This window comes from Pseudophryne corroboree, chromosome 5, assembly GCF_028390025.1.
Source record: "Pseudophryne corroboree isolate aPseCor3 chromosome 5, aPseCor3.hap2, whole genome shotgun sequence".
Lineage (NCBI taxonomy): Eukaryota > Metazoa > Chordata > Amphibia > Anura > Myobatrachidae > Pseudophryne > Pseudophryne corroboree.
This window is the reverse complement of record NC_086448.1, coordinates 193,461,518-193,489,026: the sequence shown is the minus strand read 5'-3', so window position 1 is coordinate 193,489,026 and position 27,509 is coordinate 193,461,518. Positions and strand designations below refer to the sequence as shown.

At 44.4% G+C, this 27,509-nt stretch overlaps 1 protein-coding gene across 3 annotated transcripts in view; it reads left to right on the top strand.

The window, feature by feature from the left end:
* Positions 1-27,509, top strand: part of TAX1BP1 (Tax1 binding protein 1) — a 384,787-nt gene that overhangs the window by 282,910 nt on the left and 74,368 nt on the right. For all 3 annotated transcript variants that reach the window (XM_063921979.1, XM_063921980.1, XM_063921981.1), the window contains 7 exons: positions 9,707-9,797; positions 15,729-15,914; positions 16,512-16,757; positions 17,994-18,143; positions 20,715-20,796; positions 21,441-21,559; positions 23,647-23,772. In XM_063921979.1, coding sequence (XP_063778049.1) covers positions 9,707-9,797; positions 15,729-15,914; positions 16,512-16,757; positions 17,994-18,143; positions 20,715-20,796; positions 21,441-21,559; positions 23,647-23,772 — 1,000 coding nt within the window. The remainder of the gene's footprint in view (positions 1-9,706; positions 9,798-15,728; positions 15,915-16,511; positions 16,758-17,993; positions 18,144-20,714; positions 20,797-21,440; positions 21,560-23,646; positions 23,773-27,509) is intronic.

The following is a 27,509-nucleotide window of genomic DNA, read 5'->3' as shown; positions in this document are numbered from 1 at the left end:
TCAGACAACATCACGGCAGTCGCCCATGTGAATCGACAGGGCGGCACAAGAAGCAGGACGGCGATGGCAGAAGCCACAAAAATTCTCCGATGGGCGGAGAATCATGTACTAGCACTGTCAGCAGTGTTCATCCCGGGAGTGGACAACTGGGAAGCAGACTTTCTCAGCAGGCACGACCTCCACCCGGGAGAGTGGGGACTTCATCCAGAAGTCTTCCAAATGATTGTAAATCAATGGGGTCGTCCACAGGTGGACATGATGGCGTCCCGCATAAACAAAAAACTAGAGAAGTATTGCGCCAGGTCAAGAGACCCTCAGGCGATAGCGGTGGACGCCCTAGTGACACCGTGGGTGTACCGGTCAGTGTATGTGTTCCCTCCTCTACCTCTCATACCAAAGGTACTGAGAATAATAAGAAAGCGAGGAGTAAACACAATTCTCGTGGTTCCGGATTGGCCAAGAAGAGCGTGGTGCCCGGAACATCAAGAGATGATCTCAGAGGTCCCTTGGTCACTGCCGCTCAGACAGGACCAGCTACAGCAGGGCCCCTGTCTGTTCCAAGACTTACCACGGCTGCGTTTGACGGCATGGCGGTTGAACGCCGGATCCTGAAGGAAAAGGGCATTCCGGAGGAAGTCATTCCGACGCTTATTAAAGCCAGGAAAGATGTTACGGCAAAACATTATCACCGCATATGGCGGAAATATGTTGCATGGTGCGAGGCCAAAAAGGCCCCAACAGAGGAATTTCAACTGGGTCGATTTCTGCATTTCCTGCAAGCAGGAGTGAATATGGGCCTAAAACTAGGCTCCATTAAAGTACAGATCTCGGCTCTGTCGATTTTCTTTCAAAAGGAACTAGCTTCAGTACCTGAAGTTCAGACATTTGTGAAAGGAGTGCTGCATATTCAGCCCCCATTTGTGCCTCCTGTGGCACCTTGGGATCTCAACGTGATGTTGAATTTCTTGAAATCACATTGGTTTGAGCCACTAAAAACCGTGGATCTGAAATATCTCACGTGGAAAGTGGTCATGTTATTGGCCCTGGCATCAGCCAGGCGAGTGTCAGAATTGGCGGCTTTATCATGTAAAAGCCCTTATCTGATTTTTCATATGGATAGGGCAGAATTGAGGACTCGTCCCCAGTTTCTCCCTAAGGTGGTGTCAGCGTTTCACCTGAACCAGCCTATTGTGGTGCCTGCGGCTACTAAGGATTTGGAGGACTCCAAGTTGCTAGACGTTGTCAGGGCCCTGAAAATATATGTTTCCAGGACTGCTGGAGTCAGAAAATCTGACTCGCTGTTTATCCTATATGCACCCAACAAGCTGGGTGCTCCTGCTTCTAAGCAGACTATTGCTCGTTGGATTTGTAGTACAATTCAGCTTGCACATACTGTGGCAGGCCTGCCACAGCCTAAATCTGTCAATGCCCATTCCACAAGGAAGGTGGGCTCATCTTGGGCGGCTGCCCGAGGGGTCTCGGCTTTACAACTTTGCCGAGCAGCTACTTGGTCAGGGGCAAACACGTTTGCAAAATTCTATAAATTTGATACCCTGGCTGAGGAGGACCTGGAGTTCTCTCATTCGGTGCTGCAGAGTCATCCGCACTCTCCCGCCCGTTTGGGAGCTTTGGTATAATCCCCATGGTCCTTACGGAGTTCCCAGCATCCACTAGGACGTTAGAGAAAATAAGAATTTACTCACCGGTAATTCTGTTTCTCGTAGTCCGTAGTGGATGCTGGGCGCCCATCCCAAGTGCGGTCTATCTGCAATACTTGTACATAGTTATTGTTAACTAAATCGGGTTATTGTTGAGCCATCTGTTGAGAGGCTCTATCGTTTCATACTGTTAACTGTGTTTCATATCACGAGTTGTTCGGTGTGATTGGTGTGGCTGGTATGAGTCTTACCCGGGATTCAAAATCCTTCCTTATTGTGTACGCTCGTCCGGGCACAGTACCTAACTGAGGCTTGGAGGAGGGTCATAGTGGGAGGAGCCAGTGCACACCAGGTAGTCTAAGATCTTTCTAGAGTGCCCAGCCTCCTTCGGAGCCCGCTATTCCCCATGGTCCTTACGGAGTTCCCAGCATCCACTACGGACTACGAGAAACAGAATTACCGGTGAGTAAATTCTTATTTTTAGAATTTCTGCTTCCAAGCAACTAGGGGTATATTTATTACCTGCTATTATGGGGTAGCCCCTTAGCTACAGTATTTACCCAAGGTCTTTCGATAGTGTATATCTGCTACTATAGATTGAGTAACAGAGGAATTCTGTGGTCAAGGTAAAACTGGAAATGGGTGGTCTTCAGGTTGCCGGCGGCCGGGCTCCTGGCGACCACCATACCAGCGCCGGAATCCCGACTGCCGGCATACTGACATCTTTTCTCCCTATCGGGGGTCCACGACCCCCCTGGAGGGAGAATAGATAGTGTAGTGCGCCACCGTGCCCGCAGCGTGGTGAGGGCAGCCAGCCCGCAAGGGGTTCATTTGCGCTCGCCCAGCTGTCGGTATGCCGGCGCTGGTATGCTGGTCGCCGGGACCTCGACCGCTGGCAAACCATACTACACCCCTGGAAATCTGAGCCCTATTTATTTCTTGTCATTTAGACTATTTCAATAGATATACAGTACAGTGTACATCCTGACTGCTGCGCGGTATTCCCACTAGGGTGGTGGTCCACACCACCACCCACTGAGCCCGAAGCGCGGCGAGCGCAGCGCACCACCCACTGAGCCCGAAGCGTGGCGAGTGCAGCGGGCCTGCGAGGGGACTTGCTGCGCTCGATGTTGGGATTTTGACTGTCTGGATTCCGGCGTCTGTATTTCGACCGCTGGGATCCCGACTGTCAGGAAAAATTACTGAACCAGTCTATATAAATGTATTTTCTCTGACGTCCTAGTGGATGCTGGGTACTCCGTAAGGACCATGGGGTATAGACGGGCTCCGCAGGAGACTGGGCACTCTTAAAAGAAAGATTAGGTACTATATTTGGTGTGCACTGGCTCCTCCCTCTATGCCCCTCCTCCAGACCTCAGTTAGTATCTGTTGCCGGCCAGAGCTGGATGCACCCTATGGGGCTCTTCTGAGCTTCCTAGAAAAGAAAGTATTTGTTAGGTTTTTTATTTTCAGTGAGATCTGCTGGCAACAGACTCACTGCTACGTGGGACTGAGGGGAGAGAAGCGAACCTACCTGCTTGCAGCTAGCTTGGACTTCTAAGGCTACTGGACACCATTAGCTCCAGAGGGATCGAACACAGGCCCAGTCCTCGGTCGTCCGGTCCCGGAACCGCGCCGCCGTCCCCCTTGCAGAGCCAGAAGAACGAAGAGAAGTTGAAAATCGGCGGCTGAAGACTCCGGTCTTCATTAAGGTAGCGCACAGCACTGCAGCTGTACGCCATTGCTCCCTTAGCACACCACACACTCCGGTCACTGATGGGTGCAAGGCGCTGGGGGGGGGGGCGCCCTGGGCAGCAATTAGATTACCTTACTTGGCGAAAAGCACATAATACAGCTGATAAACTGTATATGTGCATTAACCCCCGCCATTAAAGTACATAAAAGGACAGAAGCCCGCCGCTGAGGGGGCCGGGCCTTCTTCCTCAGCACACCGGCGCCATTTTCTCTTCACAGCTCAGCTGGAAGGAAGCTCCCCAGGCTCTCCCCTGCAGTATCCTGGTACACAAAGGGTAAAAAAGAGAGGGGGGGCACATAAATTTAGGCGCAAAACTGTGTATATAAGCTGCTGTATGGGAAAAATCACTCAGTATAGTGTACATCCCTGTATTATATAGCGCTGTGGTGTGTGCTGGCATACTCTCTCTCTGTCTCTCCAAAGGGCCTGGTGGGGGAACTGTCTTCAAATAGAGCATCCCCTGTGTGTGTGGTGTGTCGGTACGCGTGTGTCGACATGTCTGAGGTAAAAGGCTCCTCTAAGGAGGTGATAGAGCGGATATGTGTGTGGGAGGGTGTCTCCGTCGACAACGCCGACACCGGTTGGATATGTGTAAGTGCTGAGGTAAAATTATTGCACAAAAGGTTAGGGAACAGAAAGGAAATCTACCCTGGTCTGTCCCTATGTCACAGAGTCCTTCAGAGTCTCTCTATGTTCACTATCGAAAATAACAAAGTATCGACACAGAGTTTAACTCCACTGTCGACTACGATAATGCAAAGTTACAGCCAAGAGGGCTAAAAGATATTCAGTATATGATTATTGGAATAAAAGATGATTTGCATATCACTGATGACTCATCTGTCCCTGACACGAGAGTACACATGTTAATGGGAAGAATGCTGAGGTAAATTTCCCTCCTCTCATGAGGAAAAAGAGCGGGAATCTCCAGACAAGAGACGGCAGCTTCCCACAAGAGAATTCTCAGGCTGTATCCTTTCCCCACTAGGGCCAGGATGTGTTGAGAATCTTCCCCTTGGGTGTCCTGTTTGCACTAGCTATTCTCAGGGATCCTGCAGATAGTGTGCACATTCTAGTATACTATCCAGACCGGCGATTGTGTCAGCATGGGTTTATAGCGCTGTGGCAGCGTCAGCATGGGTTTATAGCGCTGTGGCAGCGTGGACAGGTACCTTATCAGCAGAGATTGAGACCCTAGTATGCATATAAATATTTTAAGATGCTGTCTTAAGTGATAGATATATAATTATAAAGCATGCCCAAAGGGACATGAGTATACTGGGTCCTAGAGACATAATCTATGTCGATTTCTGCTTGACGTGTCCTGTAGAATATACATTGGACAGATGATGCCGACTTAAGAGGCATATGGAAGGCTGAGGATTGTGTGGAGAAAGGTTCTCGGGCCTGGTCTCCACAGCTATAGCTGGTAATTCTGATATTTTGCCTTATATTCCTGCACAGCCTAGGAAAGCACGACATTATTAAATGCAGCTTTTCGAATAAAGAAACAAGAAAGTCTGAGGTGCGTCCTTTCTTGTCAGAGCCGGGGGCAGAGGAAAGAAGCTGTACAACACAGCTAGTCCCCAGGAACAGAAGTACTCCCCGGCCTCTACAAAAATCCACCGCATGTCGCTGGGGCTCCACAGGCGGAGCTAGGCCCGGTGGGGACACGCCTTCGTAAGTTCAGCCACAAGTGGGTTCACTCCCTGTTAGATCCCTGGGCAATAGAAATTGTATCGCAGGGATACAGGCTGGACTGTGAGAAGATGCCCCCTCACCGAGGACCCGGCGGGCTTCCCCCCAAGAGAGGGAGCCAGTGTTAACTGCAATTCGTAAATTGTATCTTCAACAGGTGGTGGTCAAGGGTGCCCTCCTTCAACAAGAGGGTGTTATTATTCGACCATGTTATAATCCCGAAACCAGACGGTTCGGTTAGAACCATATTGTATTAAAATCCCTGAACATATACCTGAAAAGGTTCAGGTTCAAGATGGAATGGCTAAGAGCGGTCATTGCAAGCCTGAAATGAATCAGGACATAAGGGATGCATACCTTCGTGTCCCCATTTCTCCACCTCATCAGGCGTACCTCAGAATTGCGGTACGGGATTGTCATTACCAATTTCACCAAGGTAATGGCGGATATGATGGTGCTCCTGCGGAAGCAAGGTGTCACTATTATCACATACTTGGATGATCTCCTCATAAAAGCGAGATCAAGAGAGCAGTTGCTGGACAGCGTATCCCCTTCTCTGGAAGTGAAACGGCAACACGACTGGATTCTATATATTCCGAAGTCGCAGGTGGTTCCTACAGCTCATCTGCCTCGCCTAGGCATGATCCTAGACACAGACCAGAAGAGGGTTTATCTCCCGATAGAGAGAGCTCAGGAGCTCATGACACTGGTCAGGAATCCATTGAAAACCAAAACAGGTGTCAGTGCATCACTGCACTCGAGTCCTGGGAAGGATGATGGCATCATACGAGGCCATCCCCTTCGGCTGGTTCCATGCAAGGACAATGGAACTTACTGGACAAGTGGTCCGGATCACATCTTCAGATGCATCGGTTAATCACCCTATCCCCCAGGGCCAGGGTGTCTCTCCTGTGGTGGCTGCGGAGTGCTCACCTTCTCGAGGGCCGCAGATTCGGCATTCAGGACTGGGTCCTGGTGACCACGGATGCAAGCCTCCGAGGGTGGGGGGCAGTTACACAGGGAAGAAAATTCCAAGGTTTGTGGTCAAGCCAACAGACTTGCCTTCACATCAATATCCTGGAACTAAGGGCCATATACAACGCCCTAAGTCAAGCGGAGTTCCTGCTTCGCGACCAACCGGTTCTGATCCAGTCAGACCGCAGGGGCTCATGTAAACCGCCAGGGCGGCACAAGGAGCAGGGTGGCGAGGGTAGAAGCCACCAGAATTCTTCGCTGGGCGGAGAATCAAGGAAGCGCACTGTCAGCAGTGTGCATTCCGGGAGTGGACACGACCTCCACCCGGGAAAGTGGTGACTTCATCAGGTAGTCTTCACGCAGTTTTGCAAATTGATAGAAACTGCCTCTGGTGGACTACATGGTGTCCCACCTCAATAAAAAGATAAAAAAGGTTTTACGCTGGGTCAAGGGACTCTCAGGCGATAGCTGTGGTCGCACTAGTAACACCGTGGGTGTTCCAGTCGGTCTATATATTCCCTCCTCTTCCTCTCAGACCCAAGGGCTGAGAATTGTAATAAACGGAGGACTGTGAACAATATTCTTTGCTCCGGATTGGCCAAGAAGGACTCGGTACCCGGAACTGCAGGAAATGCTTTCAGAGGACCCATGGCCTCTGCCTCTCAGTCAGGACATGTTGCAACAGGGACCCTGTCTGATCCAAGACTTACCGCAGCTGCGTTGGACGGCATAGCGGTTGAATGTCGGATCCTAGCGGAAAAGGGCATTCCGGATGCAGTTATTCCTACGCTGATAAAGGCTAGGAAAGACGTGACAGCAAGACTTTTTCACTGTATATGGCGAAAATAGGTTGCTTGGTGTGTGGCCGGGAAGGCCCTACAGAGGAATTCCAGGGGGGTCGATTCCTGCACTTCCTACAGTCAGGAGTGACTATGGGCCTAAAATTAGGATCCATAAAGGCCAAGATTTCGGCCCTATCCCTTTTTCTCTCAAAAAAGAACTGGCTTCACTGCCTGAAGTTCGGACGTTGTTACAGGGGTGCTGCATATTCAGCCCCTTTTGTGCCTCCAGTGGCACCCTGGGATCTTAACGTGTGTTGGATTCCTAAAATCCCACTGGTTTGAGCCACTTAAGACCGTGGAGCTAAAATATCTCACGTGGAAAGTGGTCATGCTTTTGGCCTTAGCTTGGACTAGGCGTGTGTCAGAATTGGCGGCTTTGTCATGTAAAAGCCCATATCTGATCTTCCATATGGAAAGGGCAGAATGGATGACTCGTCCCCAATTTCTCCCTAAGGTGGTATCATCGTTTCATTTGAACCAACCTATTGTGGTGCCTGCGGCTACTAGGGACTTGGAGGCTTCCAAGTTGCTGGACATAGTCCGGGCCCTGAAACTTTATGTTTGCAGGACGGCTGGAGTCAGAAAAACTGACTCGCTATTTATCCTGCATGCACCCAACAAGCTGGGTGCTCCTGCTTCAAAGCAGACTATTGCTCGTTGGATCTGTAGCACGATTCAGCTTGCACATTCTGCGGCTGGACTGCCGCATCCTAAATTAGTAAAAGCCCATTCCACGAGGAAGGTGGGCTCTTTTTGGGCTGCTGCCCGAGGGGTCTCGGCTTTACAACTTTGCCGAGCTGCTACTTGGTCGGGTTCAAACACTTTTGCAAAATTCTACAAGTTTGATACCCTGGCTGAGGAGGACCTTGAGTTTGCTCATTCGGTGCTGCAGAGTCATCCGCACTCTCCAGCCCGTTTGGGAGCTTTGGTATAATCCCCATGGTCCTTACGGAGTACCCAGCATCCACTAGAACGTCAGAGAAAATAAGAATTTACTCACCGGTAATTCTATTTCTCGTAGTCCGTAGTGGATGCTGGGAGCCCGTCCCAAGTGCGGACTCTCTGCAATACATGTATATAGTTATTGCTTAACTAAAGGGTTATTGTATGAGCCATCTGTTGAGAGAGGCTCAGTTATTGTTCATACTGTTAACTGGGTATAGTTATCACCATTTGTACGGTGTGATTGGTGTGGCTGGTATGAGTCTTACCCTGGATTCCAAATCCTTTCCTAGTAATGTCAGCTCTTCCGGGCACAGTTTCCCTAACTGAGGTCTGGAGGAGGGGCATAGAGGGAGGAGCCAGTGCACACCAGATATAGTACCTAATCTTTCTTTTAAGAGTGCCCAGTCTCCTGCGGAGCCAGTCTATACCCCATGGTCCTTACGGAGTACCCAGCATCCACTACGGACTACGAGAAATAGAATTACCGGTGAGTAAATTCTTATTTTAATATTCAATAGTTTATCATTTGAATTACGCACATGTGGTAGATCTATAGATCTATTGCTGAAAAATAAGCTCCAGTGATGTCACTGCTTCCTTGTGATGTGATAGGCTTCCTCCGTGGTGTATATGGAAAAAAAATTAGAATACACCTGCGCTGGACAATGAAAGCAGCAAAGAAAAATCCTTTCCAGTGTTATCAGGACTGGAAGCAACAAGAAATATGGTACAAAAAATGGTATTCTCATGCGCCAAACAAAGGAGGGTGATAAATACTTATGTTGTGGGCTGTCCTTATGCGTTGTCCACGGTCTCAATTCCTTATTCTTTTATAACGTACCGCTATACAGTCTCTCCCCAATGGATAATCATATAGAAATAGGTTCTTCAGAGTCTAGAGAATATTGTGGAATGGAGGTGACACCAAACCACAATCTTTAACTTTGTGAATCTGAAGTCAAAATTACTGGACCATCCACAGCGTGCGACGATCAAAAGAGGTTGATGCTTAATCATAGGCTTACATCAGGCAATAAGTTCCATGCTTATAAAGGTATTTTTAACTTCATAAAATTAAAACCAAGTGGCTTCTCAATTTTTTGTACTCAAAGAACCCGGGGAATAACCCGCTTACACGTATGCTTACTTGAATCAAGTATGGTATAATCCCGTAGCGGTTTCTTTTCGCCCCCACGCGGTCCAGGATTTTCCCACAAATTGGTGTTGATGAGTGGGGAAACAAATGAAGGGTTCCAATGTGTAGTATTACTTTGTGAAATGGGCTATTTAAAGAATGGGGACTGGAATGTAAGCGGGTTATTCCCCGGATTCTTTGAGTACGAAAAATTGAGAAGCCACTTGGTTTTAATTTTATGACGTTAAAGATACCTTTATAAGCATGGAATTTATTGCCTGATGTAAGCCTATGAGTGAGCATCAACTTCTTTTGATCGTCGCACGCTGTGGGTGGTCCCGTAATTTTGACTTCAGATTCACAAAGTTAAAGATTGTGGTTTGGTGGCACCTCCATTCCACAATATTCTCTAGACTCTGAAGAACCTACTACACATTGGAATTTTTGTTTCTTCTTTATTTCTATATGATTATCCATTGGGGAGAGACTGTATAGCGGTACGTTATAAAGGAATAAGGAATTGAGACCGTGGACAACGCATAAGGATAGCCCACATCATAAGTATCTATCACCCTCCTTTGTTTGGCGCATGAGAATACCATTTTTTGTACCATATTCCTCCGTGGTGTGTAGCTGACAAATCCACAGATTTTACACTTTTAGCAATTATAAAAGCCATGTGTTTTTTTTATTCTAGCTTGAAAGATAAACTGAAGAAAATAACACTGGAAAAAAATCAACTCGAGTTTCTTTTAAAAAATGAGAAGGATGAAAAGGAACTATATAAGGTAAAAAAAAAAAGCATAGGTTATGTAATTGTTACTATATACTGTATATTGTGTTGTCTATTTGTGATTGACATCTGCAAGGCCCAATTATGCACCATGTTTAAGTACATCTGATGGGTATATTAAGGCCTTTGCATAGTTGCTTAGTTTCTAAGTTCTAAGAATGTGTTTCTGGGAATTCTATCTTAAGAATGCCTGATGATCATGTGTTGTGTATCTACTGCATCCACCAAGGCAAAGGTCCTCATCTTTGTCTATTTAAAAACAGAATATATAGATAGTAATAAAGTTTTTGCCTGCAGTCAACCTAGCAGTGGTATTTCTTGTATTCCGCCGCATGTGACGAATTAGACATTTATTTACATAGTGATTATACATCAGCAGTCATTTGAAACAAAACACATTTAACAGGTAGCCACTTAGGTCAAAAAAATACTGAAAGTGGCACACACTAGAAAATCTTAATTATAGCCGCCAGACCTATGCTTTATAAGATAACTCTTTTTTTTTTTTTTTTATAGATTGGAACACGATAGTTAGAAGATAAATAGGTCATTGAAACTCAGTAAAATGTACACCCGTATGTGTATATGTATGTATGTATGTATGTATGTATATATATATATATAGCAGGAGGTAGAAGGTACGGCACTCCAGGCGACTTGAATAAAACACTCTTAAGCCAGTATGTAGTGTTTTATTCAAGTCGCCTGGAGTGCCGTACCTTCTACCTCCTGCTGTTGCTGTCTCCTCGTTCGGGCACCCGGCGCTTAGAGAATCTAAGGGAGAGCCGGACCACACTCTGTATGTGTGTATATATATATATATATATATATATATATATATATATATATATATATATATACATACATACATACATACATACATACATACATACATACATACATACATACATACATACATACATACATACATACATACACCATTTCTCTTTCATCCATCTGGGGGACGCTGCGCAGTTACTTGTGGGGTTAGAGGTGTGTGGTTGTGGAGTTTGGCACAGAACTATTAAGAACTGACCCCTCCCCCCTCTAACCCCTCCCATCTCCTTCCTGCCCAGCCAGCACCCCAGTTTTAGTTTTGTGCCTGTGGAGTACAGACACAGATTTTTCTCTCATGAAGATTTTAGTTAGGTATTTTATTATTTTATCACTTGGAGTGCCTAGTCCCTGTATACAGGTGACAGGTGCTACTAGAGTGGGGTTAGCTAGAGATTCCCACTCTTTTCTGCCGCTGAAAGCCACCACACTTCGGTCACTGGGGCTGGATTCCTGTTCCTAAGAAGTCGGCAGTGAGGAGGTACAGGATAGACACAATCTGTCTCTGACAGTATTGGTCTATCCTTCCCTATATAATATAGAATATATAATATAGAATATTTGTATTTATACTTGAGTGCCTCTTCCCCCCCCCCCCCCCCCCCCCCTCCTCCCCCTCCGCTCTCTCTCCGGAGGTGAGCGTTGGAGTGCAGTACCATATTCCACTGTGTTTTGACCAGACATTCTATAGACTAGAGGGCCAGTGCTCCTTCCCTAGCTATAAGTAGACTGTCACTGGCTGTAACTGCTGGTTCACAAAGTCTGGGCAATGTTACATTTAACTGAAGGAAAGGGGAAGAGAGTGGTGAGTCACTCTCCGGGGGATCGCTAGAGGCTGCCCGCACAGAGCCGCTGTATGTAGCGGTGCGCGGGAGCAGCTGCCCGAACAAAGCCGCTACCCGAACACAGCCGCTGTATATAGCGGTGTGCGGGTGCCACTGCCCGATCAGAGCCGCTGGGGAGCCGCTGGATGTAGCAGTGAGCAGGAGACGCAGGCTTCCGGCTATAGCAGGGGGACGCGGCGCTTACTTCAAAAGGACGGATTCCCGCCCTGCACTGCCTTGCGCGCCCTCCCGGCCAGCGTCTGCAAAGCACCGGGCGCCATCTTCTACGGAGACAGTACAAGGGGCGCTGTGCAGCACACACCTAACAGCAAGTATACTTTGGGGGCATAGTGTTACTCTACACTTGTAATGAGAGTTAACAGATTTAATTTTTGCACAAATTACTCTACTGAGCTTATAGTTCGTTTGTAGTGCACTTGTTTAAAGAAAATAAATAAATAAATAAATAAAATAAAGTTTAATTATGTCAATACGTCAGAAGGATCTACAAAGAGGAAAGACATCCTCGGTGGTTATTTTTCTGCTTTCAATGTGAGTCAAGGCTAGCTAAGGGTAAAGCGGGTGCTGATACCCTCTGTGCTTCATGCTCTGGTGCATCTGTGGTGATCCAACAGGGAGTTTCCGCGGATCAGTCTATGTCTGCTTGGATCAGAGACATCTGGTGTGGGCTTAAAATATGGGCAGATGTCTTGCTAATTTAATTCAATCCCAAAACAAGTTTGTAAACTCTGCCGGCAGTTCTTCAACCCAAAAGTTCAAAATGGAATCCATCCTCTCGGTTATTGTCGCCAAGGAAACGGGGATATTTGGCCTAATTGGACGTAAGACGCCTATCTGCTTGTTTCTATTTGGACAGGTCATCAATCTCTTCTGAGATTCGCGGTCGGCCTTGACATTTTCAGTTTCAGGCAGGGAATCAACATTATTCTGTATTTGGGTAATCTGTTGATCAAGGCAGGGTGGATTCTTAATCAGAACTTGCGTCTCGCTATGGAGTCTCTGCGGTCATTCGGATGAATAATTTATTGTCTGAAGTCATCTTTGCTTCCTTCCCGGAAGATGATGTTTCTTGGACTTTTATTCGACACCAACAACCAGAAAAGTGGTTCTTCCTCAGGACAAGATTCAGGACATACAGTCCAGAATTCAAACACGGCTACATTTACCGGTGGTTTCGGTTCTCCGTTGCATGCAAGTGAGACAAGATGGTGGCAACCTTCAAGGCAGTTCCATATGCCACGTTTCAGACTCGACCCTTTTCAGACTCAGATTCTCAACTGTTGGACTCGGACAGGGCCTCATCTTGAATTACTGTTGGTCCGCGTGTCTGTACAGACTCGTCAGTCGCTTCGCTGGGGGTTTCACAGATACAATTTGACCAAAGTAGTTCCGTTCACAATTTGGTCTTGGGTGATGGTCACCACAAACACCGGCCTCAGAGGTTGGGGGGCGGTGTTTCAGACTCATCACTTTCAGGGACTCTGGACCAGTCAAGAGTTAAAGTTGCAGATCAGCATCTTGGAGTTACGGACAATCCGGTATGCACTACTTCGGATTCAAACCATGGTTCAAGGTCATCCAGTGCGGATTCAGTCTGACAGCGCCTCAGCAGTTGCTTACATAAACAAGGAAGTAGGTACTCGAAGCTGATCCGCAATGAAAGAAGTCGCTCAGACTCTGACATGGGCGGAACATTGGTTCCTGGCCATATTCGCGATTCATATTCCAGAAATCGAGAACTGGGAAGCGGATTTCTTAAGCCGTCACACGATGCATCCGGGAGAGTGGGAGTTTCACCAGGAGGTGTTTCTGACTCTAGTAGCCCAGGGGGTTGCCCGATGTAGATCTGATGGCGTCTCGTCTCAATAATAATCTTCCTCTCTACGGGTCGCGTACTCAGGACCCTCAAGCAATTCTAATCGATGCACTGACAGCACCGTGGCACTTTCAACTGGGGTATGTGTTTCCACCATTTCCACTGATTCCACGTCTGCTTAAACGCATTCAGTAAGAAGGTCTCCCAATCATTTGGGTAGCCTCAGCTTGGCCACGCTGACAGTGGTACATTCTGCGTCACAATATGGTCGTCAAGGAACCATTCCGACTCCCTCTGTGTCCGGATCTTCTGATTCAAGGACCAGGTCACCGCCCAGATTGGGTCGGCTGGCTTTGACGATTTGGTTCTTGAACCCAACCTTTTAAGGGAAAAGGGTTTTTTTCTCGTCTTGTTGTGTAGACGATGTCTCAGGCTAAAAAAAAAAACAAAAACAAAAAAAACTGTGACTTCTAGAGTATACCACCGAGTATAGCGTATTTACATTGATTGGTGTCAAAAGCGTGGTTTAACACCGGATTTGTTTCGTATTCCTAGTCGGTTTATACTTCCTTCAGGAGGGTCTCAATAAGGGTCTGAGACTTCTTCACTGAAGGGTCAAGTTTCTGACTTATCGGTTCTTTCTTTCAAAAGAGACTGGCTATCTTTCCAGAAGTTCAGACGTTCCTTCAGGGAGTTCTTCGGATTCAGCCACCTTTTGTTCCTCTGGTTCCCCCTTGGGACTGTAACTTAGTCTTTACGGCTCTTCAGTATTCTCCATTTGAGCTATTTGGAATCTGTAAAATTGCGGTATCTAACGTTCAAAAGTTGTCTTCCTATTGACAATTGCCTCCGCAGGGCGAGTGTCTGCATGGACAGCTCTTTCTTGCAGACCACCCTTGTTGAGGTTTCATGATAGCCGGGTGATTCTGCGAACAAAAACCTTCCTTCCTTACGAAAGTTGTGTCAGCGTTTCATCTAAATTAGGACATTGTCCTTCCAGCGTTTACTCCTTCTCCTTCCGGGGAGGATTCCCATTTGGCTCTCTTAGATATGCTCAGGGCCTTACGGATTTATTTATCTTGTCCAAATCCTGTCGGTCGTACGGCTGCATTGTTAGTTTTTAATTGATGCGCCCAAACGAGATTGGCCGGCTTCCAAGAACACAGTGGCTCGTTGGGTGATTTCGCCATAAAAACAGTTTTCTGATATTTCAATTTCTGAATCGATTCCAGCTCATTCGAGTTGGAGCTTCTTGGGCTGCTCGCGGGAATGCATCTATTGAGCAGCTATGTAGGGCGGCGACTTGGTCACCTGTGCATACGGTTCAAAAAGGGTTTACCGTTTTTTTCATATTTTCAATTTGGAAACTGCCTCTGTTGGGCATCAAATTTTACAGACGGCTATGCCGTCTACTTCTCCCTCCTCTCATTAGCTTGCTTTGGGAAATCCCACAAGTAACTGCGCAGCGTCCCCCAGATGGATGAAAGAGAAATAGGGATTTTTGTTTACTTACCGTAAAATCTCTTTCTCTGATTCCATCTGGGGGACGCTGCGATCCCTCCCATATGGTTGTCTGGTTTAACCAGTAAATTTTTTTTGGTCTATCTCCTTTGGCTTGGCTAAACGTTAACTGAGGTGCTGGCTGGGCAGGAAGGAGATGGGAGGGGTTAGAGGGGGGAGGGGTCAGTTCTTAATAGTTCTGTGCCAAACTCCACAACCACACACCTCTAACCCCACAAGTAACTGCGCAGCGTCCCCCAGATGGAATCAGAGAAAGAGATTTTACGGTAAGTAAACAAAAATCCCTATTTTCACACCCTCATTAATGCCAATACTTTATCAGAAATTTTGTGACTGCAACTGAATGCAGACATGGTCAAAAGGTTCAGTTGTTCAGCCATGCTTGGAAGAAAGGAGATGGAACATAACAATTAATGTGTGCTACATGATTAGGTTAAATATTATATGAAAGTAAAGTTCATTTTGTCTCAAAGGTAGGTTTGGTTGTTTAAATGGGTCATTCCATAAAAATGAGTAAAAATGTCCCATACGCGATGATGTAAAAAGAAAACAAATCTGTAGCGGTGTATCTTTTGAGTTTTCAACACTGGTTAACAAGTAAAATTATAGTTCTTTCTTATAAGTTTTCATAAAAAAATAAATAACCCAGGCTCTTAATTTGGAGCTGAGGGAAATTATCAAGTAGAAGTTTTCTTTACAAAACGATGGTGGATTTGGCTCGTCCCGTACGTGCCAGCTAAATTTTATGATATTGTGTTGGGTATAATGGAGAAAATAACAGAGAAAAAAATGTAAATGTTATACAGTAACTTGTACAAATGTCCCGCATGTGACAGTGGAATGGCCCAAATGTACATTGTGATACCTTGTATGATGCAGGATCTTTTAATTTATTTGTAACTTTTCATAGGGTCACCTGAAAAATACGGAAATAGGAAACACAAAACTGCTTACTGAGATTCAGACATTAAAAAATGTGGATGTAAGTAAAGAAAACCTAATTACACACTACAAGGAGGAACTTGGCAAAATGAAGATCAGCCTGGCCGATAAAGAGAAGCAGTGTAAGGAACTGCTGCAGCACTGCTCTGAGAAGGTGAGAACGGCTGATTGTATGACAAGCTTCTCACAGCATCTCTTGTAATTGTGATGCCCTGTTTACCTCCCCTCTACTCCCTTTGTATTCCCTTTTTTTTATTTTTGGTTTAATTTTTTTTTTAAAGTACTGCAACTTGCAAATAATTGTTTCTTTTAACCACTTGCACTAACGTTTGAGATTCAGCCACAGCCAGGAGTGCGTTACCTGACCAGGTCGCATCCCATACCTTCGTGCCGCCCTGCTGCGTCCCCCTTGTGTAATGGAGGAAATCTGTTTCCTCCTGTCCTGCTCTGTCTCCCTGGGAGTGATGTTACGGTCAGTTACCACCGATATCACTCTCAAAATGGCACTCCTGAAGGACATGAGAACGGCCACCCATGGTGCATAAACATGATCCAAAAGTGAGAGGAGGGAAACCTAGTTCCCCATTGAGCACAAATATGCTGATCCCAGCATAGTCAGCTGCAGCAGGTGGGACTGCTGGGTTAGGTGATCGCTTTTTATTTCTTTGCTCTGTCATAAAATATGGAATTTCCATCCCTGCTTGTTAAACTTCCATGGCTTAAGATCTCCTGTGCTTTTGGTACTCTACAGGAGGACATTCGGTTTTTAAAACAACAGCTTCGTAAGATTGAGGATGACCACCAGGCTAGCAGACAAGAGGTATCCTTTATGTCAAAGGAGCTTAGTGATGCAGTGAATGTACGTGACAAGACCATGTCTGATCTCCATACATCTCGCCTTGAGACGGAGTGTGTGAAGAAACAGCTTGCCACTGCTTTGGCTGAACTCAGCCTGAGGGATACACAAACCTCCTCAGCTACCGGTGTAAAAAACAAGGTAAGTTATGAAGGTATCCTTGAGGGTTGGTTTAAATAACAATTGTATTCCTCATATACATGCGCCCATGCAATAATACATGTCCCAATAAAAAAATCTAGAATGTTAATGATGTAGAAGCATGACCTAAGTTCTTCCCCATCTGGGACCGTACCCATATATGAGGCTCTGTCCTACTGATCAGTCTCCAATACAGACCTTAACACTCTGTATGACTAACTCTGTGGGCTTTGGGAATATGTTGCTTTAACTGATCGAATGAAATGTTTGTAATTATTGGCAGCAGCAAATTTGTTAGCAGTTTGCTCAAAACCATGTGCACTGCAGGGGGGACATATATGACATGTGCAGAGAGAGTTAGATTTGGGTGTATTCAAACTGAAATCTAAATTGCAGTGTAAAAATAAAGCAGCCAGTATTTACCCTGCACAGAAACAAAATAACCCACCCAAATCTAACTCTCTGCAAATGTTATATCTGCCTCCCCCCTGCAGTCCACATGGTTTTGCCCAACTGCTAACAAACTTGCTGCTGCGATCAACTCAGAATTACCCACTAAGCTGTCAGGATATGCTTGCTGTAAGTGGAGCATTTGTTTACATAGAATTATGTTTTCAAATATTTGACACTTAAAAAGTCTGAAACTAGGACAAGTGTTGGCACTTGGGGAGCGATTCAAAGTGACCGGGACCCATTCGGTTGTTTCCACTTGTGGATTTCTGCTTGCACTCTCCTGAGCTGTGAGCAGAAATCCAGATAAAGAAGTGCCTTGTGAAAGGTCTGCCTTAGCTGCAGTGCACCCAGCACTTAGCACAGGAGAGAACACTTTCCACCGCTAATCCCATATATTTGGGTGTGAGAATTCGGCCCTAGTGACCATCGTGTAGCAGGTAGTGCAATAAGTTGAATAGCTCCTGTCACTTTTGACGGGAGCTGCTAGCACCCAAAACAATTGAATTGCCTACTTGGTTATTAAAGCTAAACTTTCTGTTTATACTTTATGAATGTCACATTGTGTGTTCAGTAATAATTTTTCTTGAAGATATTGAAGAATGCCAAGTTACAATTATAATATGCCTTTTCAGTATCACTAGAACCTGTTTAATCTGACAACATTGGAGCCCTTTTGTGTGATGTTCTCTTAGAACTTATATGCAAACATTTTCATTCATTAATTACTGCAGCAGTCCTTTTCATTTCACGTTTAATGCAGAGTTTAAATATTATTATTATTAGGATGCAGAGAGCAGTAGAGTGGAGCAAGACCTTCGGAAAGAGGTTGAGGACCTGAAGCTGAGACTGCAAATGGCAGCTGACCACTATAAAGATAAATTTAAAGAATGTCAGAAGCTTCAGAAGCAAGTAGTAAAACTCACTGACCAGCTTGTAAGTATGCTCTATTAGTAGTAGCTGAAAAGTGCTGAGATAATAAAATGTTTGTTTGGCGTATTACATCATGGGTAAGGGGTCTCTTGGTGTTCAGCTGTTTTTTTGCACTGTTACTCACTTAACCCTCTGGTTGCTGTTATGTTTCTGTAGCTCTTATAGGTACAGTAACACATTTTCATAATTTTTTGTATGTTCCTAAGTGGGTGTTTCCCACTTTTGCCGTTTGTCATGTAATCTATCCCTGCCCACCTCCTTTATCTATCTTGCCTGCGCATCTCCCAGGAGCAAAACAAATGCAAAGAAACTTTAATCATCATCCTCAGGCATTGGCCTCCTCCATGTATTTAGGGCAGGCATGTCCAAACTGTGGCCCTCCAGCTGTTGTGAAACTACACATCCCAGCATGCCCTGACACAGCTTTAGCATTCTCTGACAGCAAAACTGTGTCGGGGCATGCTGGGATATGTAGTTTCACAACAGGTGGAGGGCCTCAGTTTGGACATGACTGATTTAGGGCAACCCCAGATACTGGGACATAACGATTTGTTTACTGTGATAAATGGTGCTCAATTATTTATATGCTGGAGTACTGAGCCCGTTACTAGATATCCCCACTGATAAAGCAACTTGTAGGGAAATTTTGGACTTTAGAAAATTGAAGCAATCAATTAAAAAGTAGCACAAATAGTAAATCTTGACGCTATGGTTATACTAAGCAATGATCAGTCTGTCCGGAGAACCTTATTTATGCATTTCTAGGCACCTCCTTGAACAATTGAGGTAAAATGAAATGTGACTGTATATTGATACCACTAGCAACCAAATCATCATAGAAGGGACTTTATAGGTATATTCTCTTCACAAATAGTGCATTCAATTGCATTAATTCTCCTTTGTAATGCCACCCTGATTAAAAAGTATAGTGATTTAAGCTGGCATGATAGCTAAGATAGAACACTGTGCTTGTTTTACCACTTCTATACTGCAGGGTTTTACTCCCTTCTCTATCGATTGATCTATCAGTCTATACTTTTTAGTAGCATTTTACTAGAAATATATATTTTTGGCACAATTACAGAGGGTAAAAGCTTTAAATAAGGAAGCAATACAGTTTCCTTTAATCTGTTCAGAAAACTACAATTAGCCCAGATAGAAAATTCAGTAGCAGTCTTTTGGTTTTAGGAATGTCAAATGTGTATACGTTAATACAATATTTACCATACAGATGGGTCCACGGTTAAATTGACTAGTTTTCTGTACCTAGGCACAACATGACTTATTAGCATAAACCCTTCATCTGTTGTTCTCAACTGCAATACAATACAGAGAACAATACAGCAGGGGATTAAGTCCGACTGGCCAGTCTCAGTTAATCCTATTAAAGGTCAAGATAAATGTGGACCCATCTGTAGTTCTAGCTCCCGAGAGCTGCAACTCTTGTCTCCCTGCCTTCTAGTCTACCACCATACACATAGGTACAAGTTACACAGGTGCATAAAGCATTCAGGAGAAGGGTTCATGGGATTATTAAACAAATATTGGGGGTGGTCATGTTTTTTATTTATTTTTTAAAGGCAAAACATTCATTATCTGATATTAACTCATTGCCGTGAGAGTGCATATATTTGTTAGTAACATGCTCTATTATTACACAGTGATGGTGGTATATGATGGTGAGCAAGAAAAGTTGTTTTGTTTGTATTGGAAACCATATAGTGAAGTGAGGATCTGATAGGTCTCCCTACACTAATGCGGGCCAAACATCTGAGCTGCGACTGCCCAATCTACTGATACTGAACAGTAATGGTCATCGATGATCATGATCAGTCTGAGAATCCGCAAAATACAGCATGTTAAAAATACCTGACTTGATCCATATAATTTTTTGGTCGGAATTAGCGGATCAAAAATATCCCCCATTGCACCGATAGATGACCCTATTGGATCCAGTGCTGTTTGGAGCAAATAGCTGCTTAAAAGAGTAAGCATAAGTTACTATTGTTACTAATAAAACCTACTTCAGGGCAGGAAATAACCAGTGGTTATCAGTCAAGTAATCAACTAAAACATTATTTACAATGACATAGAAGATGCTAATAGCTTTATTTGCTGTATCAAAAATCATTTCCTGTAATGAAATAGAAGGATATGAGGGGAACCCTTCAGTTCCAATATCCCAGCAGCCTTTCTCCGGCTTGTATGGTCATGGTATTCCACAGCAACTACTGATGTCTTTATAGTTCACAGCATAGTTACCAGTATATGTCCGTACTATTATGCAGTTAGGATTATACAAGTGACTCAATACTACAGTTTATATATAAATATGAACATCACAGAGGGGATGATAATTCCCAGGAACTGCTCGTCAGAAAATCTGCACAGCAAGTAGTGGTTAAGCAAGGGTTTTTCTATTCTACTCTCCTCTGTATACTGCCTCGTATCTCCATTTGCGTTTGCTCTTCATCCACAGAGTGTGATATTTACTTTGATGAGTGATTTAATTTAGACATTGGTGATTGGTTGATTAATTGTTTAACTTTTTTTTTTTCTGGTCTGTTAAATTAGAAATCATCAGAAAGCCAGCTGAAGGCAGCAGATCTATATGTGAGTCCCGAGGTGGCAGCTGTTTCAAACTTTTCTCCCCCTGGTAAGTGCTCCCATAGTTGAAAAGATAACAAGCGAATGGACACACACACACTTTCTGATGAAGAGTCTGCTTCACTTTACGTCAGTTTGACCGCTTCCTGCAGAAGCGCTAACAGTTGGCAAAGTATAATGATATCTTATTGTGGCTCATAATCATTTACTGGACAGTGCTGCAGGGAAGTGCTGAAAACATGTTGCACACGCTGGTAAAAGCGTGAAAATACCATGTTTTGTTGAAAGCTTTTTACTATCAGTGTTTTCAGTCCCTTTGTGTAGCAGAACTAGATGATGATGATGATTATAAATCATCATAATAATAATAATATACTGCTACTAGAATAATACCTGGCACATGCCAGATGACCTCAGTCTTCTCCCCACCCTGCTGTGGCTCTTCCCGCGCATTGTCTAACTCCCACACACAGCCCGGCCGCTTCCAGATCTTTCCCATCTCCTCTTCACTCGTGGCTGCGGAGCTCTGTTGATCTTTGCAAAACCACAATATTAATAATGGACTAATAATACTTATATCAACTACAGTATGCAATTGTTAACTGCAGGGGTTCATCTTTGTGTAAATGAGAAACATAAATAGCTCTTAGTAGCTTCCAGAGTAGCAGACATTTATTTTTGTGTACTCTACAGTGAGCCCCTACTCATCAGACTCTGTACCCGACTTTGTCATAAAAGAACAAGTGGGAGACATGAGCAAGGAAATAGCTGAGAAAATGGAGAAATATCAGAAGTGCAAACAATTGTTATCGGTAAGTGATGAACTATAAGATATAGCTTGTGATAGTGCAGCATTTGATAATCTTAGTACACGTCAGGGCATATATTGCAAGTGGGGTGGTGTGAGTAGAATGTGGCAGAAAGGAACAGGTTGATAACAGTTGTTGAGTTACCATGGTAATTATGGTGTTTCTTTCATTCATTCTCTGTAATAAGGGTAATGTGCATTTCTCTTGAATGTTGGAGCCTGCACATGCTGCCCTTGCAGAATATTAGTAATGTGGACAAATGATCATCATGCTGTGTGACAAAATATGGGCACAGAGTGTGTTGGCAGAAACATTGGGGGTCATTCAGAGTTGATCGCACGTAGCAATTTTTTGCTGCCTGTGCGATCAAATAGACGTCGCCTATGGGGGGGGAGTAAATCTGCATAGCAGGGATACGATCGCTTGTGCAGCCCTGCTATGCTAAAAAAGCTTCCTGTAAAAGAAGACCAGAGTAAGAGTTATGGTGCCCATACACTTATGAGATAATTGGTGCTATCCTTCGATTTCGACCACATCTGTGAGAGAAATCGAAGAATTGTATGCACATTTTAGGTACCTTGAGACGCGATGCGCGGGCACGCCGGTCACTCCCACTTGGCGGTGACGTGCCCATCACGTGATTACCATGCGATCTATCGCATGATCGCATGGTAACAACTTTGGCAGTTCAGGTGCGATGCCCCGCAATGTCGCGGGGCATCGCACAAGTGTATGGCCAGCATTACTTACCCTGTGCGATCGTTCCAGTGATGCAGGTCCCGGAATTGACATCAGACATCCGCCCTCCAAACGCCTGGACACGCCTGCGTTCGCCAAACCACTCCCGGAAAACGGTCAGTTGACGCCCCGTAATGCCTTCCTCCTGTCAATCTTCTTGCTGTCGCCGCTGCGACCGCTTTTGTCGTTAGCGGCATCGCTGCCCGACGATGGCCGTCGGAGGGCAACAACGCGCCAGCGCAATACAGCCACTGCGCATTCGCAGAACCGACCCGTTCACACCGCTGCGAAAAACAGCAGCATGCGAACGGGTTGGAATGACCCCCATTGTCTCTCACTCTTTAGTACAAATATCACAGAACATTGTATCGTCACTGCTGTACGTATGCTCCTCCTTATGCCGGCTACACATGATAAAAATACCATATTGCGCCATATGTCTCTGAGCAGCTTGTTCAGTCAGATTATAATGATCCAGTACCTTAATAATGCAGCTGCAAATGACTTCATACACATGCTAATCAGTATTACTGGCCCACCTGATTATTCATACAGCTAGATCAAGGGTAAGTACATTCATTTTTCTGGGCTGTAATTCATTATTAACGGGATCGAATTAATGAAATTGCTCAATCAAAATCTTGCTGTGTGCTGGCATATTGGGGTCCTGTATCATGCTGAAGACATTAAACTGGTCTTCCACCCCAGTGGTAGTGAGGTGGGAGTATATGGTAGCTTCACTCCATCGCACCGTTTTGCCTCACCATGCTTTTAAGTAGTCTTACAAATTATTCTGTTCTATTGTGATTTATTTTGGAACAAATCAAAAAGCCACATTACTATTAACCTCCTTTAAACAGATCCATTGTAACCATTTTACCAAATTTATATACTGCTTTTGTAAATTGATCTAACTCTAGAAGTAATATAATCCCCCCTTTCATCCTTTTAAAATAAAATCCTAAAAAATTACAAAATAAAATCCTAAAAAAGGACAATGACTGTTACTCACTCAGTGCTTCACATCACTGTCTGCAGCCAAGAACCTGCAGTTGACCTGCACTTATTTTAACTGCTTTTTATTTTCCCCCCCTAAACTCACAGAATAATGTTTGTGCCAAACATCAATAAGAATAATACACAATATACTAGAAACGAAAAATAAGACTCTTATGATGTGTGCTAGATGGGAGATGAGGTTTTTCCTCTCTTGAACCGGCTTTACTGTCCTAATTTGGGTATAGGGAGGTTCCAGATAATGGGAACCTCCACCCTCCAATGTTTGTCCTGGTAAGCTATTGTTGAGAATACACGATTTTATTAAACCTACTGATGTTTTTCTATCCCCCTAGGAAGAGAAGGCGAGGTGCATTGCGTATGCTGATGATGCTGCTAAAATGGAGTTAAAGTGGAAGGAGCAGCTAAAAGTTAATGAAGGCATCAAGCTGCAACTAGTAGCCATTGAAGATCAGTATAAGGTACAAAATCAGCAACCACAACCCAGAATTATACTTTTATTTATTATTTATTTATTATTACTTTTAGAAACCTTATAAGCGCATATGATGCAAAGTTTTCTTATGATGGTTACCATCAGTTCTCTTCTTTGGCAGAACACTTTGATGACACATTCATTGAAAAGGATTATTTTTTGTACATACAATTATCCAAGCCCATTCCCCATTCTACAGTAGATCTGTTTATTGCAGAACCAGTAGCTTCTACTCCCACTTCGGTCATAGCAATGGAAAGCCAGTCCCCAAATTCTGGTTTATTTAGCAATGGTAACAATCTCCTGAACCCTTATAGTGATATACATTTCTTATGAAAACATACAGCAACAAGTCCATTGCTTTGAGCTTTTACCCATAATCCTTTCGCTAATTTAAGGGAACTTTAAATTGCACAGTGCAGTATTATTTCTTTTTTCACCTTTTAAATTCTAAGAGATTTCTGTCAGAAAGTCATTACACGTGGCTACTGACTTTCTATCAGCTGGGCATGTACGCGGAGAGAGCAGTTCATGACACACACAGGTAGTGCTTGTCAGTCCAGTAATGTACAAATTAAACCGGCTCGGTCATTGTGGTTACTCCGAACAACTGTGGCTACTCATGGCTTATATCAGAAGACTTATATTTCCTTTACGCAATACTCCTTGTATGATCTTATAGACTGCACTGATGATGTGAGCAGCCTACTCACTAATCTTGGTTAGGACACAGGTAATACATAGCCATTTTATTTGTGTCCACTTTAATTGGTCGCCCGTTAACATTAGTAAAAAGCCTTAGTACAATTCATGTGTTCCCTTATTATTTTTCTGTGAATTAATATTATTACTCAATTGCACACTGTAAGCTAAGCGCAGATACAGATATTGGGCTAGATGCATCATCGCTTGGAGAGTGATAAATTGGAGAGAGAAAAAGTACCAGCCAATCAGCTCATAACTGCCCTGTCACAGGCCCTGATTGAAAAATGTCAGTTAGATGCTGGTTCGCTGGTAGTTTATCACTTTCCATTTTATTACTCTCCAAGTGATGATGCATCTAGCCCATTATCTCTTTTTTTTTCATATTCTACTTATGCCTTAAACAAGTCGTGAGCATAATCTGGGCCATTGATTATATTTAATCCATGCATCTCTGTGCTCCTGTAAATGCTTTTTCCTGCATTAAGTGTTCTTTGATGGTGAACATATGCAGACCCTAGAATTCCACATCCTTTTAGGAAATGTGAAATTCTTTTTATGGAGGTAGAGATCTGTGCCTGTAACATTATTGGCCCTATTATTGTGCCTTCTCCGCCCTATGTGCGTACTTCATCCTAAGCATCTTGTCCTGCAGTGAGAATTGTTGTGTTCCCTTAACCAGATCTGCTACAGTTCTAGGATTGGATGGTGCCTGACTTTACAGTAGGTATACAATGAGTAACACTATGTTTACTGTACTGTTCCCTGACCAAAGCCAGCTATGGCAGTGATCGCGCAGAGCAAAAACAAAAATTTGGATACAGGGACCCCTCATTGGGAAAAAATAAAAAAGGATCCTACTGCACGGTTTCTTGGTCCCTTCACACATTATGGGGGGGTGAGGGCAGGCAGCATTTGGGACAAGGTTGGGGTGAGGTGGCAGCTTGGGTAGTACTGGTGGCAGGTAGCAGTTGACATAGAGGGGTTTAAGTGCAAGCAGCAGTTGGGGTAGAGCCTGGGTTAGAGGCAGGGATGAGCTGGGGTTATAGGGACGTAAGGGCAGCAAGTGCTGAGGGAACGAAGGGGTTAAGTTCAGACAGCAGTTGGGACAGTGCTGGTGGTCAAGGAGGGAGTTAGGGGCTGGTAGTGCTGGGGTAGTAAGGGTAGATAGCAGCTGGGGCAGTACTGGGGGTTAGAGGGCAGGCAGTACTTGGATTAGGGAGGGGTTAAGTGTAGATAGCAGCAGAGGCCGTTCTAGGGCAAGGAGGGAGTTAGAGGATACCCAAGACTGCTAGCAGCCAATCACAATAGTCCCACTAGATTGTTAGCTCTTCAGATTAGGGCCCTTTTTCCTCGTGTTATCTAAGCCCTCTTCTCGCCACATTTCACTCGCAGCTCTACCCTACTCAGCGACCATCTTTACCGCTTTTTCTCCTGCTGGTAAAGGCTCATCTCCATCTATGGCCACCAGCCCCTAGTAGTGCGATGATCACTCCCTCACTACTTACATCTTAGCTGTATTATGTCTTGAGAATGTGTGGTGCTCCTTGTTACCTGTACTCTACTTGTTATTTATTTACTGTAATGCTAAGTTTTGTCTCCCTGTACTGTCCTTTGTATGGCGCTGTGAAACACTTGTGGTGCCTTATAAATAAAATGTAATAATAATAATAGTCACTGGCCCGTCTGCTTTCCCTCACTGTCTTCATTATTCCATACAACCTGCATTTGTCAGGAGAACCCTAGACATGAAGGCAGTGTTAGGAGGAGGGAGCTGCTATAACATGCTGTGCTGAGGCATTACAGGTTTCAAGGATCCCACCATTACCCACACAGGATTACGCAACAGTACAGACCTTGCTGGTGGGTTCTCCCTCCAGTTTCCTGGTTGACTCTCCCAAAAGCCATTTACCGCTATGTGTGGGGTGGTAGGTAACCCGGTTGGTAACACTTTGTGCTCTTTAGACGTAAACTCCATGATAGGAAGCAGCTGCCTGTGATGTCAAATTATTATTAGGCTATAGCACTTAGTAGCATGTTGGACCGGACAAGGGGCTCTGAGGTGAAACAGCGGGTGTACGCCCCTGAAATAGCTACGTTTCTGTCTAAAATTACCAAATCCACTCATCCAACTATTGGTCCTATATTGGATGTATGGAGAAAAGTGAGGTCTTAGAGGGGTCGTTTCTTATGTAGTCTCACCACTTACTCCCTTTCAGTACAGTCCTCATGTTGTCTCTAATCAGATCGGGGCTAAAGGATGCCGGTGTCGTGGGTAAAGTACCGCTGCTAATTGGATATCCAACTTCATCTGGCAGCCTGATACCCATTTGATCAGCGGTAATTTCTTGCAGACTAATTGAACCCCGGGGCTATCCAATTAGGTCCAAATGGCGGCTGCTGGCAGCACTTATTGGGGATTTTTTTATTTTATTGGGACCTCAGCAGGCTAAAAAAAAAAATCACAGATAATTAGCCCTTTTTTCGCGATTGGGAAGTGAAAACGCATAGGTCTGTGAACTAATAACGGATTATATGGGGGGAATTCAATAGTTATCGTCACCGATCTCCCATCTAAAGTGACTGGAGATTGTAGGGGGCAATATACAATTGATGTCCCCTATCGCGCTGATATCGGGAAAAGTGCAATTTGGATGCTCAAACGGATCACTTTTCAAGGTGAATGTGAAGGACTGCGCTATTCCTTTTTGCAGCTCTATAAGCTGGTTGTTGCCAATGAACAGATGGTGGGCGTACTACAGAACCCCACGCTGGAATGGACAAATACGTTACAGATTTTAGTGTTCAGAGCACCCCTAGCTTATAAAACAGGATGGTATTCCAAAAAACAGTATTTGTTGGTATAATAAATTGAGCTTAATACAGTGATTAATGTACGTTGTGTGTTTTAAGATGCTTAGTGCATTTGTTTAGACAATTGATACATAATGTATAATAATGTAAATACCTTGATTTTAACATTATATAGTGTATCTTTATTTGAAAAATAAAAATTATCAA